Consider the following 14,457-nt stretch of genomic DNA (forward strand, 5'->3'; position numbering starts at 1 on the left):
AGTAAGAATTCCGGCTCTCACAGACCTGTTAGTTTTTCTTAAGAAGCCTCCTGTCTCCACTCATTGCCTGTATTAACTGCACCTGTTTGAACTCGTTACCTGTATAAAAGACACCTGTCCACACACTCAATCAAAACAGACTCCAACCTCTCCACAATGGCCAAGACCAGAGAGCTGTGTAAGGACATCAGGGATAAATTGTAGACCTGACAAGGCTGGGATGGCTACAGGACAATAGCCAAGCAGCTTGTGAGACTGCAATAAAATGCAAATTAATTACTTAAAAATCATACAATGTGATTTTCTGGATTTTTGTTTTAGATTCCTTCTCCCACAGTTGAAGTGTACCTATGATAAAAATTACAGACCTCTACATGCTTTGTAAGTAGGAAAACCTGCAAAATTGTCAGTGTATCAAATACTTGTTCTCCCCACTGTATATATATATTATATGGATCTGTGCCATTTACTTTGAACTGGACTATGTTTACAGCATTAGCAGTCGAGTAGATGCGCTTGTTTTGAGATCAAAGTGAGAGCTGCATGTAGCCACGTGTCCACATTTTGTTCATATCCGTTGCTAGTTAGTGAGTTATTAGCCCAGTTATAGAACATTTGTAGTCAGCAATAAGGGAGTGATTGCTCCCTACAAGATCACAAACATATACATTTTTAGACATCTTTGAAAAGCGAGTCAGGTAAAGATCTTTTTTTTTGGTCTTAAAGGGGCCGTGTTGTATTTTGAGACAGGCTTGAATAGTAGCCAGAGGATAGCATAATTTGTCTGGTTCTCTGTAAAAAATGGTATGAGAATATTAATGCATTTTATTTTGTAAAGTGGACTCTTGCGTCAAACAACCATATTTTCAGTTACCATGTCAGAAGGATAATTGGATAAACAGGTTAGTGTCAAGCCCTGCATGTTTTTTTTTCTTTTTTGTCTTTCAAAAGTCTCATGGAATGTAGGCCTACGTTGAACACCACACATTGGATGCTACTGTAGGATAACAGCCATTTCCATGTTAAAATGTTATTGGGTGCATTTTCTCCGTTATTTTTGATGGTAGGCCTACATTATGATGAAATCGCCACAGTAGCCTACATGGCCACTGTTAAAACTAACAAAAAGCTGGTACAGCCTGTTCACAATAAACGTGCGCTGGAAGTTACACCGAATTTCCACAACGTTCAAGTTTGCGCTCAGCAGACCTGACATTTGCTCAGTGGCCCCCAAAAATTTGAGGGAACGTTAGTCATCGGGTCTAACAGTCGTCTCACGCCGAACTGCACATGTGCAGGCCGTCAAATCGATATAAAGTTGTTTTTGACAAAAAATAAAAACGTGTCACTTTCACAAGTTTGGAGTAATAACATGTTCAAATACCTAATACATTGGCTCGATTCTAGTTTTTGCCTTTAGATTTAGAGAAAATTAACACCCAAGGAAGATTTTTTATATTCTCTCATTGACTTCTCAAACACTGACCTGGTCTGCTTCACAATCGTTCCCGGAAGTCTCACAATGTTGCGTCTCTGGGCTAGAAACTCAGGCTTATCGTTGGGGTTTTGACAGAAATGTTTGGTGATCGACTAGGAATGCCTTGGAGATCGACCAGTTTATCGCGATCGACTGGTTGGTAAACACTGGGCTGCAGTCTCTTGTCCAAACCGATGAGGCAGGCGCCAGAAAATGTAGCCAAAGTTTGAGACTTTTAATTACATAAATGTAGGCTAAAAGCCAGTTATATTTGACAAATATAAAGGCTTGATTCTGTTGACACAATGTGGCAAGGACAAACTTTAAAAGACTACAAAGGCAAATCCAGCTGTGCGGTGCCCACCGAAGCCTCCCTCTAAGACGAGCTTAAGGAGACCACCATCGTCCCAGTGCCCAAGAAAAACAAGGTGACATGCCCAAATGACTATCGCGCTCACCTTGGTCATCATGAAGTGCTTTGAGAGGCTGGTCATGGCCCACATTAAGACCATTCCAATATGCTTACCGCTCCAACAGTTCCACAGAAGATGTAATATCCATCGCTAATCACACACCCGTAATCCATTTGGACATGAGGAACACCTATGTGAGAATGCTGTTCATTAATTACAGTTCAGCTTTCAACAACATTGTTCCCTTCAAGCTCGACACCAAGCTCAGAGCCCTGGGTCTGGACACCACCCTCTGCAACTGGATCCTGGACTTCATGAAGGGTTGACAACCTCTGTGAGGATTGCCAATCCTCACAACAGGCTGTGAGGATTGGCAGCAACACCACCACACTGACTCTTAACACAGGATTCCCCAGGGTGATGTCCTCCCTGTTCAACCACGACTGCGTGGCTTTGCACGTCGTCAGTTTGCTGACGACACCACGATTGTAGGCCTGAAACCCTAAACAACGAGTCGGCCTATGGGGAGGAGGTAAGTTAGCTGGAGCTGTGGTGTCATTACAACAACGTCAGCAAAACACGAGTTGATTGTTGACTTCCGGAAGCAGAGGGAACATGCCCACATCCACACCACTTTAGAGGACTTGTCATTGACCAACACCACCACTCTTGTCGAAGACGCAAAAGCATCTCTACTTCCTAAGGCGGCTGAAGAAATTTGGCATGCCGCCCCGGGTCCTCTCCAAATACTACCACTGCACCATAGAGAGCGTCCTAACTGGTTGCATGAGTTGTGATACCAACAAGCTGACTGTTTCGATCTACAAGCCATCAGACTTCTGAACACTTGAACTCGACTGACCACCTCTTCTCCCCTTAGTGCACATGCACACACCAGCCCATTCATGAAAATGCTGTGCTCCTAAAGACAGTGATTCACGTGGCCTTTGCTTGCTATATAAAGCAGGAAGATGGGCATTGAGGCATTTAGTTATTGTTCAATTGAACGTTAGAATAGACAAAACGTGTGACTTGTGCGCCTTAATTGGGCAGTGTTGTGTTTTGAGCCGGGCTTGAATATGCAAAGAAGCCTATGGGCAGAATGTAGCTTACATTTTTGTCTGACTCTGGTAAAAAAAAAAAAAAAGTGCATTTCATTCTGTAAAGTGATTCCTTGCGTCAAACAATGATGTTACACTTTTGGGGCAATTGACTTGATTTTGGACAAGTGAGAAAAATCTGTCCTACTTGTCTAAAGGACAAGTGGCTAAAAGAGTGAATGTCAAGCTCTGCCTAATAAAGTCTAAACTTTTGAAGGTGTGGCGATCAGACTATTATCCCGCAGGCATATGATATCTTCATATGAGTCATCACTGCAGTAAAATTCCATGTGACCACTGAGTCACGGTAATTTCTTCTTATGCACTCTGGACTTGTGTTGGTAGTACCCAACTAGCTAACGACTCAGGGCTCTATTGTCCCTCTAACCACTCTGACGTCAATGCGAATGCATTTGAAAATCTCATCAAAACAGTATCATGCTTTTAAAACTCGCCTCACTGTGAATGATCAATTTGAACAAAGAAGTAAAACTGAGTGAAAAACATTGTTGTTTCAAAGCCTAACACAATGGGCAGCGCTTTCTAAGGTGATGATTATTTCAAAACACCCTATACACAGTGTGCATGCACATAGGCCTGTTTTTATATATATATACAGTGGGGAGAACAAGTATTTGATACACTGCCGATTTTGCAGGTTTTCCTACTTACAAAGCATGTAGAGGTCTGTAATTTTTATCATAGGTACACTTCAACTGTGAGAGACGGAATCTAAAACAAAAATCAAAAAAATCACATTGTATGATTTTTAAGTAATTCATTTGCATTTTATTGCATGACATAAGTATTTGATACATCAGAAAAGCAGAACTTAATATTTGGTACAGAAACCTTTGTTTGCAATTACAGAGATCATATGTTTCCTGTAGTTCTTGACCAGGTTTGCACACACTGCAGCAGGGATTTTGGCCCACTCCATACAGACCTTCTCCAGATCCTTCAGGTGCGGGGCTGTCGCTGGGCAATTAACGGGACTTTCAGCTCCCCTCCAAACAGAATTTTTCTATTGGGTTCAGGTCTGGAGACTGCTAGCCACTCCAGGACCTTGAGCATGCTTCTTACGGAGGCCACTCCTTAGTTGCCCTGGCTGTGTGTTTCGGTCGTTGGTTCATGCTGGAAGACCCAGACCACGACCCATCTTCAATGCATCTTACTGAGGAAGGAGGTGTGGCCAAGATCTCGCGATGACATCGCCCCATCCCATCCTGCCCCTCAATACGGAATTGGCAGGGGGTCGTACTGTCCCCTTTGCAGAAAAAGCATCCCCAAAGAATGATGGTTTTCCCACCTCCATGCTTCACGGTGTGGGATGGGTGTTCTTGGGGTTGTACTCATACTTCTCTTCCTCCCAAACACGGCGAGGAGTTTAGACCAAAAAAAGCTCTATTTTTGGTCTCATCAGACCACAGACCGTCTCCCATTCTCCTCTGGATCATTCCAGATGGTCATTTGGAAAACTTCAGACGGGCCTGGACATGCGCTTGGCTTGCAGAGGGACCCGATGGGGACACGCGTGCCGCTGCAGGATTTTAAATCCATGACGCCGCGATCGTTTACTAATGGTTTTCTTTGTAGGACTGTGCTCCCAGCTCTCATTCAGTCATGACCAGGTCTGGCCGTGTAGTTATGGGCTGATCCCTCACCTTTCTCATGATCATTGATGCCCCACGAGGTGAGAGATCATTGCATGGAAGCCCCAGACCGAGGTATTGACCGTCATCTTGAACTTCTTCCATTTTCTAATAATGCGCCAGCAGTTGTTGCCTTCTCCACCAAGCTGCTTGCCTATTGTCCTGTAGCCCATCCCAGCCTTGTGCAGGTCTACAATTTTAGCCCCTGATGTCCTTACACAGCTCCCTGGTCTTGGCCATTGTGGAGAGGTTGGAGTCTGTTTGATTGAGTGTGTGGACAGGTGTTCTTTATACAGTAATGAGTTCAAAACAGGTGCAGTTAATACAGGTAATGAGTGGAGAACAGGAGGGCTTCTTAAAGAAAAACTAAACAGGTCTGTGAGAGCCGGAATTCTTACTGGTTGGTAGGTGATCAAATACTTATGTCATGCAATAAAATGCAAATTAATTACTTAAAAATCATACAATATGATTTTCTGAATTTTTGTTTTAGATTTCGTCTCTCACAGTTGAAGTGTACCTATGATAAAAAGTACAGACCTCTACATGCTTTGTAAGTAGGAAAACCCTGAAAATCGGCAGTGTATCAAATACTTGTTCTCCCCACTGTATATATACACACACACACAGTTGAAGTCGGGAGTTTACATACACCGTTGCCAAATATATTTCAACTCAGTTTCACAATTCCCAACATTTAATCCTAGTGTAAATTCCCTGTCTTAGGTCAGTTAGGATCACCACTTTTATTTTAAGAATGTTAAATGTCAGAATAATAGAGAATTATTTATTTCAGCTTTTATTTATTTATTCACATTCCCAGTGGGTCAGAAGTTTACATACACTCAATTAGCATTATGTAACATTGCATTTAATGGTTTAACTTTAATTGTCAAACGTTTCAGGTAGCCTTCCACAAGCTTCCCACAATAAGGTGAATTTTGGCCCATTCCTCCTGACAGAGCTGGTGTAACTAGACCTCCTTGCTCGCATATGCTTTTTCAGTTCTGCCCAGAGATTTTCTATAGGATTGAGGTCAGGGCTTTGTGATGGCCACTCCAATACCTTGACTTTGTTGTCCTTAAGCCATTTTGCCACAACTTTGGAAGTATGCTTTGGGTCATTGTCCATTTGGAAGACCCATTTGCGACCAAGCTTTAACTTCCTGACTGATGTCTTGAGATGTTGCTTCAATATATCGACATAATTTCCCTTCCTCATGATGCCATATGTTTTGTGAAGTGCACCAGGCCCTCCTGCAGCAATGCACAAGCCACAACATGATGCTGCCACCCCCGTGCTTCACGGTTGGGGTGGTGTTCTTCGGCTTGCAAGCCTCCCCCTATTTCCTCCAAACATAATGATGGTCATTATGGCCAAACAGTTATATTTTTGTTTCATCAGACCAGAGGACATTTCTCCAAAAAAGTACCATATTTGTCCCCTCTGGCTTTTTAATGATGGTTTTAGAGCAGTGGCTTCTTCCTTGCTGAGCGGCCTTTCAGGTTATGTCGATATAGGACTCGTTTTACTGTGGATATACAGTCGTGGCCAAAAGTTTTGAGAATGCCACATTAATTTTCACACAGTCTGCTGCCTCAGTTTGTATGATGGCAATTTGCATAAACTCCAGAATGTTATGAAGAGTGATCAGATGAATTGCAATTAATTGCAAAGTCCCTCTTTGCAATGCAAAATGTACTGAATCTCGCAAAAAAACATTTCCACTGCATTTCAGCCCTGCCACAAAAGAACCAGCTGACATCATGTCAGTAATTCTCTCGTTAACACAGGTGTGAGTGTTGACGAGGACAAGGCTGGAGATCACTCTGTCATGCTGATTGAGTTTGAATAACAGACTGGAAGCTTCAAAAGTAGGGTGGTGCTCGGAATCATTGTTCTTCCTCTGTCATCCATGGTTACCTGCAAGGAAACACATGCCGTCATCATTGCTTTGCACAAAAAGGGCTTCACAGGCAAGGATATTGCTGCCAGTAAGATTGCACCTAAATAAACCATTTATTGGATCATCAAGAACTTCAAGGAGAGCGGTTCAATTGTTGTGAAGGCTTCAGGGAGCCCAAGAAAGTCCAGCAAGCGCCAGGACCGTCTCCTAAAGTTGATTCAGCTGCGAGTTCGGGGTACCACCAATACAGAGCTTGCTCGGGAATGACAGCAGGCAGGTGTGAGTGCATCTGCACGCACAGTGAGGCGAAGACTTTTGGATGATGCCCTGGTATCAAGAAGGGCAGCAAAGAAGCCACTTCTCTCCAGGAAAAACATCAGGGACAGACTGATATTCTGCAAAAGGTACAGGGATTTGGACTGCTGAGGACTGGGGTAAAGTCATTTTCTCTGATGAATCCCCTGTCCGATTGTTTGGGGCATCCAGAAAAAAGCTTGTCCGGAGAAGACAAGGTGAGCGCTACCATCAGTCCTGTGTCATGCCAACAGTAAAGCATCCTGAGACCATTCATGTGTGGGGTTGCTTSTCWGCCAAGRGAGTGGGCTCACTCACAATTTTGCCTAAGAACACAGCCATGAATAAAGAATGGTACCAACACATCCTCGAGAGCAACTTCTCCCAACCATCCAGGAACAGTTTGGTGATGAACAATGCATTTTCCAGCATGATGGAGCACCTTGCCGTAAGGCAAAAGTGATAACTAAGTGGCTCGGGGAACAAAACGTTGATCTTTTGGGTCCATGGCCAGGAAACTCCCCAGACCTTAATCCCATTGAAAACTTGTGGTCAATCCTCAAGAGGCGGGTGGACAATCAAAACCCCACAAATTCTAATGAACTCCAAGCATTGATTATGCAAGAATGAGCTGCCATCAGTCAGGATGTGGCCCAGACGTTAATTGACAGCATGCCAGGGCGGATTGCAGAGGTCTTGGAAAAAGAAGGGTCAACACTGCAAATATTGCCTCTTTACATCAACTTCATGTAATTGTCAATAAAAGCCTTTGACACTTATGAAATGCTTGTAATTATACTTCAGTATTCCATAGTAACATCTGACAAAGATATCTAAAGACACTGAAGCAGCAAACTTTGTGGAAATTAATATTTGTGTCATTCTCAACTTTTGGCCACGACTGTAGATACTTTTGTACCTGTTTCCTCCACGATCTTCACAAGGTCCTTTGCTGTCGTTCTGGGATTGATTTGCACTTTTCGCACCATAGTACGTAAATCTCTAGGAGACAGAACGCATCTCCTTCCTGAGCGGTATGACGGCTGGGCGGTCCCATTGTGTTTATACTTGCGTACTATTGTTTGTACAGATGAACGTGGTACATTCAGGCATTTGGAAATTGATCCCAAGGATGAACCAGATCCACCATTTTCTTCCCGAAGTCTAGACTGATTTCTTTAGATTTTCCCATGAAGTCAAGCAAAGAGGCACTGAGTTTGAAGGTAGGCCTTGAAATACATCCACACCACCAATTGATTGAAATGTCAATTAGCCTATCAGAAGCTTCTGAAGCCATGACATAATTTTCTTAAATTTTCCAAGCTGTTTAAAGGCACAGTCAATTTAGCGTATGTAAACTTCTGACCCACTGGAATTGTGATTAAGTGAAATAATCTGTCTGTAAACAATGGTTGGAAAAATTACGTGTCATGCATAACCTGTTGAGGCCAGGGGTGCCGCTAGCGCCACTCCTCCCACATTCCACTGAAAAGGCAGAGCGGCAAATTCAAAAAAACATTTTTTTTAAATATTTAACTTTTACACATTAACAAGTCCAATACAGCATATGAAAGGCAGACATCTTGTGAATCTAACCACCATGTTCGATTTTTAAAATGTTTTACAGGGAAGACAAAATATGTAAATCTATTAGCTAACCACGTCAGCAAAAGAGAGCACTTTTCTAACTGCATCAGTTTTTTACTCCGTCACTAGCTATCACTAATTCGACCAAATGAAGATATATATAGCCACTAACCAAGAAACAACTTCATAAGATCACAGTCTGATAACATATTTATTGTATAGCATATTTTTTTTGTTGAAAAATKTGTATATTTATGGTATAAATCATAAATTACATTTCAGCTACAATCAGAAAGCAGCCATAACATTTACAGACACCAACATCAAATACCTAATTACTCCTCATAAAACATTTCTGAGAAATACATACTGTGCAGCAATTGAAAAACAGGATTCTTGTGATTCCAGACAATATTTCCGATTTATTAAATGTTTTACATCGAAAACTAAATGTAGCGCTAAATTAGCATAGCCACGCCAGACAGACACACTTGGGCGCGCGCGACCAGTTGACATGCACGACAGATATATGAAATAACATTATAAATTTGGTCTTACTTTGGCTGATCTTTCATCAGAATGTTGATCAAGTTGTCCTTAGTCCAGAAGAGTCGTCAATCCATTCAGAATGGGCAACTTTCCATCTTCATTATAGCAGGGTACTCGTCGATGGCACGGAACTCTCCAACGTAAACAAAAAAACATTACGGAACACGGCAAAACTCCCCGAAAAATTCAAATAATCTGATTAAACTATATTGAAAAAACATACATTACGATGACATGGTCTCATTTATCAACTCAAATCGAGCTGGAGATAGTTCACAATCCGAAACGGCAGCAAAACAAAACATGATCTCTCCCAAGTCGCACGCTTCTGACTTCCTGAAATTGACGTCACGTCAAAGAAATAGGTCTTATTTCACGTCAGAACAAGATAAACGCATGATTTCTCCTCTGACGTACTCTTGACACCCAGAGGAAGGCGTACGAGGTGTGTTTCGGGTCATAAGTGGCATGACCATGTATAGGCAGAGCGTTGAAGCGAGCATAAAATCTTGCATTTTACTTCCTGGTCGGGAAATGTGCCAAAGGACTTGTGTTTTCCACTCAGAGAAAAAATTAAAACGGTTTTAGAAACTTGAGACTCTTTTCTACCAATACTATTAACAATATGCATATTGTAGAGGCAGAAATTGATTAAAAGGCCGTTTGAAAATTTGCGCATATTTTCCAGTTTTTTCCAATTCGCCCCCTATAGCCCAAACAGGATAAAGTAGATGTCCTAACCGACTCTGCCAAAACTATAGTTGTTAACAAGACATTTGTGGAGTGGTTGAAAAGCGAGTTAATGACTCCAACCCTGAACTGTATGTAAACTGTGCTGTGTGTGTGTGGTGTGTGTGTGTGTCGTGTGTGTGTGTGTGGTGTGTGTGTGTGTGGTGTGTGTGGTGTGTGTGTGTGTGTGTGTGTGTGTGTGTGTGTATATATATATATAAAGCCTGATAAAATAAAATAAAATTAAATAATAGTGCCATTATACAGTAAATAGCCTACCGCCTATTGCTCATGGTTGAAAAACGCAGGGAGAGGGGCTGTGAACAGTTTAATGAAATGTTTTGTTGTGAAAACGTTAATATCGATGTTCCCGAACAGATTTCACTTGGTTTATCAAATTAAGCACTGGGTAGCAGCAGGAACAGGGTTGGAGAGCCCATGGCAGACAGAGTTTGGGTTGAATATCACTTATTGCTCAGCGGGAGGATGCATGCTCCTCAAACTGGTTGATGGGTGGAGTGAAATAACCACACTAGCCTACTGGGCATGATGGATAACGAACCCGCGGGAAAGCGGCCTCCATTCGCTATTCGAGTGCATACTGATTACATATTTTTCCCCCTGCCTCTGTTCCTGCCAATTTGATAATGAGCTGCTCTAAATCAAAACATATTTAAAATATTAGTGAAGACTAGATTAAATTGAGAATAGTTTGATGGGTGAAAATATGATCACTTGATTGAGAGAACAGCGTGTGCAGCCTGAGGCAAGGAACAGAGCGCACCTTTTGCATTTCCGCTACTCTATCATACTGTCTGATGTAACAAATATCTCACAAGATCATAGAGTTCATGCATTGCAACCTTAGCAATTGCAACCTTAGCAACGCTCTCCGATCTCCCTTGTTGTGAAAGTTGCCATGGGGAAACTGAGGGTCTGTGTGGTCATAATAATCCATACCCCTCTGATACTGGTGGCCAGTGGAGGCTGTGTATAGGGCTACTAGGTTGGCTTACTGAGCCAGCGAGAGGCCCAGGTGATCCAGCATTAGCAGGGATTGGGGTTGGGATAACTGGGACACATTCATACAGCTGATAATCTCAACACTGTTCTCAGCAGGAGACGCACGGTCCAGCCCAGGGGTTAGGGTGGGGAGAAGAGAGGAACATCACTAGGGATTGTGGAGGAACGTTTGCTGGGTCCTTCTTTCCCTCTTGTTTTCCTCTATCACTGAAAGGAGTATTATCTTCCCTTTCAGCACAGCAAACTGGGCCATCTCATACAAAGTGCTCTGTATTCAGTGACAGAATGCTACAATGGCCTATTTATTTATGAGGCTCTGGGCCGGCAGGACGAGGGCTTTGCAGTTTAGGGCTGGGCTGGAGAAGCTACACTGGGCCCTGTGTGATGGGAGTGACTCAGTCTCTCTCTCGCCCTATAGTGTGCATTCGGATTGTATTCAGACACCTTCACTTTTTGTTACGTTACAGCCTTATTCTAAAATTGATTACATTTTCCCTCATTCTACACAATACCCCATAATGACAAAGCGAAAACAGTTTTTTTGACATGTTATTTTTTAAACCTTATTTACATAAGTATTCAGACCCTTTGCTATGAGACTCAATTTAACTCGGGTGCATCCTGTTTCCATTGATCATCCTTGAGATGTTTCTACAACTTGATTGGAGTCCACCTGTGGTAAATTCAATTGATTGGACATGATTTGGAAAGGCACACACCTGTCCATATAAGGTCACACAGTTGACAGTGCATGTCAGAGCAAAAGGCACATAAAGGACACTCGGATCATGAGAAACAAGTTTCTCTGTTCTGTTGAAACCATGATTGAACTCTTTGGCCTTGATGCCAAGCGGCATGTCTGGAGGAAACCAGGCGCCGCTCATTACCTGGCCAGTACCATCCCTACGGTGAAGCGTGGTTGCAGCTTCATGCTGTGGGGATGTTTTTCAGCGACAGGGACTGGGAGACTAGTCAGGATCGAGGGACAGATGAACGGAGTTAAGTACAGAGAGATCATTGATGAATACCTGACCCAGAGCACTCATAACAGCTCCATGCAGCCAGAGTGGAAATGTATCCAGTGCTGCATTGTTGACATGTTTGATATGCCATATTACCCAATGCATTTTCAAGTACTTCAGTCGCCCATCGGTGGCACCAATTGTCCTTGCTTCTAATCGAGGGTGAAATCAACTAGGGAGGTTTTCACATCTTGGCTGGCTTCCAGACTTATCTAGCCTGCCACAGTTGGGTTAGCAGGACCAATGTTAGTTGCAGGTTCCATTTGTCTGTTTTCTTCAATGGAAGTCTTAGTTGATAATGTCCAGAAAGTCTGGTAAGCTTGATATGACACAAGCAATAGTAGTGAAAGTCCCACACTCACTGATGTGTCTTGTTTTCTCTGTTGTAGTTTTGGCAAGCCTTAACCAGAGTACTGTGGTTGTCCTAATAAGCTCATATGGTTGATAGAGCTAATATCTGAGGTCTTTAACCTCCTATTGAGTAGTCCAGATGGAGACCTGATGCTGCTTTTGCTGCTCCTGCTGTAATGTACCATCATAAAACTGGACACATCCTAATAATCTTAGGAAAACATATAACATCTGATAAATTTGCAGTGTGACCATTTATATCTCTGCAGTGGTTTAAAGGAATATAATGACTCACTGCCCTTCTGTCAGAGGGCAGTGAGTCACCAAGTGCATCCCAAATGGCACCCTATTCCCTACTGTATATAGTGTAGTGAATAGTGTGCCATTTGAGGCACAGTCATTGTGGTGGTAATGTTGTAGAATGGAAAGGCCTCCATCTGTCTGGGCTCTCCGTGTCTTCTCCCACATATGTCTGGCTGACTGTGGATTTGTACAGTGTAGACATCACGGTCTCACTGGGCCTGCCTGGGATTGGGCTGGGAATATTAAGTGGATAAATGAGTGCAATCAAAAGCAGATGTTGGTGTCTCGACAATGCCCCCCCCCCCCCCCCCCCCCCCCCCCCCCCCCCCCCCCCCGCCCCCCCCCGGCGGACGCTGTAGCCCATGGCAACAGCAGGGGTGTGTGGGATTGTGTGTTCAGAACCAGTCGGAGGCTTCAAACCAGCCTCGAAAGCCTACAGCCAGGGGAAGGGGTCGGGGTGTAAGAGTTAGCTGCGCTGGTCTGCTGTCATCTGAATTCAATACAGCAATAAGTAAGTCTGCTGTGTGACAGACCTGCTGTGGAATCCCTATCGACGTGGTGCAACGAGCTCACTGGCAGTTAGTGCAAATCTTTCTGAATGAACAAAAACAACCCCATTAAAATATACTGGGCAGGGGCGCCGCCCACCCGCTTGGGAGCCAGGCCCAGCCAATCAATGAGTTTTTCCCCCACACAAGGGCTTTATTACAAACACAAATACTCCTCAGCTTCATCAGCTGTCCTGGTGGCTGGTCTCAGACGATCCCGCAGGTGAAGCCGGATGTGGAGGTCCTGCGCTTGAGAAGTTACACACAGTCTGCAGTTGTGATGCTGGTTGGGCGTACTGCGGAATTCTCTAAAACGACATTGTCAACAAACAAAAAACTATTTTGCTCAGAACCAATTTTTTTACACTTTTGTCTATGCACATTACTGTATTTATACTTGCAATATTACTTTAACAGGAAAGGAGAAAAAACGCTGGAGGTCAACTTTTTTGGCTTCATCAGGCTTGTAATATGGTATTGTTGTCAAGGTTTGGAAATTGACAGGTTTGTTCTGTTTTGTTCCATTGTTTTCCAGGCGCGACAAAAGAGATTGGCTCGGCCTTGACGAGAATGTGCATGAGGCACAGAAGCATCGAGTCAAAACTGAAGCTCTTCACCACGTAAGTGATAGAACTATAAATCATGGTTTCTGGAAGACATTAATGTAGTATTACAGTCTTAAGGCAACCCCCCTCCCCCCCATTGTTTCCTATTTTTTGGTTAGGGCATAATTATTACTGCCGTTTTTAACATTTCAGACTATTACATGAAAACGTGACATGAAGCATTCCGTGACATTGATATATCAGATGGTTGCTGTTTTGATACTCAATGTTTTTCTGTCACACACTGAAAAGTGAGCGATATCGACTCAGACCTGTATTTTCATCCAAGTGATTGGTTTCTGGCATGGCCTTAGTGTTCAGGATTTCCAGCTGTGTGATTTGTATATGTTTTCCTGTGTGCTGAACTCAGTCAGTATCGGACATTCCTCCAAAAACCACAGAGAGCTCTCACCTGCTAGGATGATGACCCTGGCTGACTTGGCAAGTGGATGACGGCCGGCTCGCCTCACGCTGCTCTACAACCCTGAACACAATTCCTGCCTACTTCAGCCCCAGCAAATCCAATCAGGCCCTGCTTAGGGTCCTCTCTGTTGCTCTGTGTGCTAATGAGAGACAAATTAACATTTTGTCCAGCTGTAAAACAGCACAGTGGACCGGTTGTACTACAGCCAGTACTCTCTAAGCCTAGGACACAGCTGTAATGGGACTCCGGTTGTGGATGGATGAGTAGGAGATTGGATTGTTGCTCTTTGGTACCATTTGCACACTACTAAACCAAGCCGGGCCAAGCTGTACTATGCTGTCCTGGTTACACATTAACCATAGTTGCTAGAACCATGTGAAAAGAAAATATCAGAGCCAGTACTGTTCGGGTCGGCATGATAGTGGGAAAAGGGTATAGCCCAGGTTGTACTTTACCTCTCTTCGGTGGAAATCC

At 43.3% G+C, this 14,457-nt stretch overlaps 1 protein-coding gene across 3 annotated transcripts in view; it reads left to right on the plus strand.

The window, feature by feature from the left end:
* The window catches only part of mtss1 (MTSS I-BAR domain containing 1), a 128,092-nt gene that overhangs the window by 54,180 nt on the left and 59,455 nt on the right, over nucleotides 1-14,457 (plus strand). For all 3 annotated transcript variants that reach the window (XM_023983855.1, XM_023983864.1, XM_070444659.1), the window contains exon 4: nucleotides 13,490-13,574. In XM_023983855.1, coding sequence (XP_023839623.1) covers nucleotides 13,490-13,574 — 85 coding nt within the window. The remainder of the gene's footprint in view (nucleotides 1-13,489; nucleotides 13,575-14,457) is intronic.

The sequence above is a fragment of the Salvelinus sp. IW2-2015 genome, linkage group LG1 (genome assembly GCF_002910315.2).
Source record: "Salvelinus sp. IW2-2015 linkage group LG1, ASM291031v2, whole genome shotgun sequence".
NCBI lineage: Eukaryota > Metazoa > Chordata > Actinopteri > Salmoniformes > Salmonidae > Salvelinus > Salvelinus sp. IW2-2015.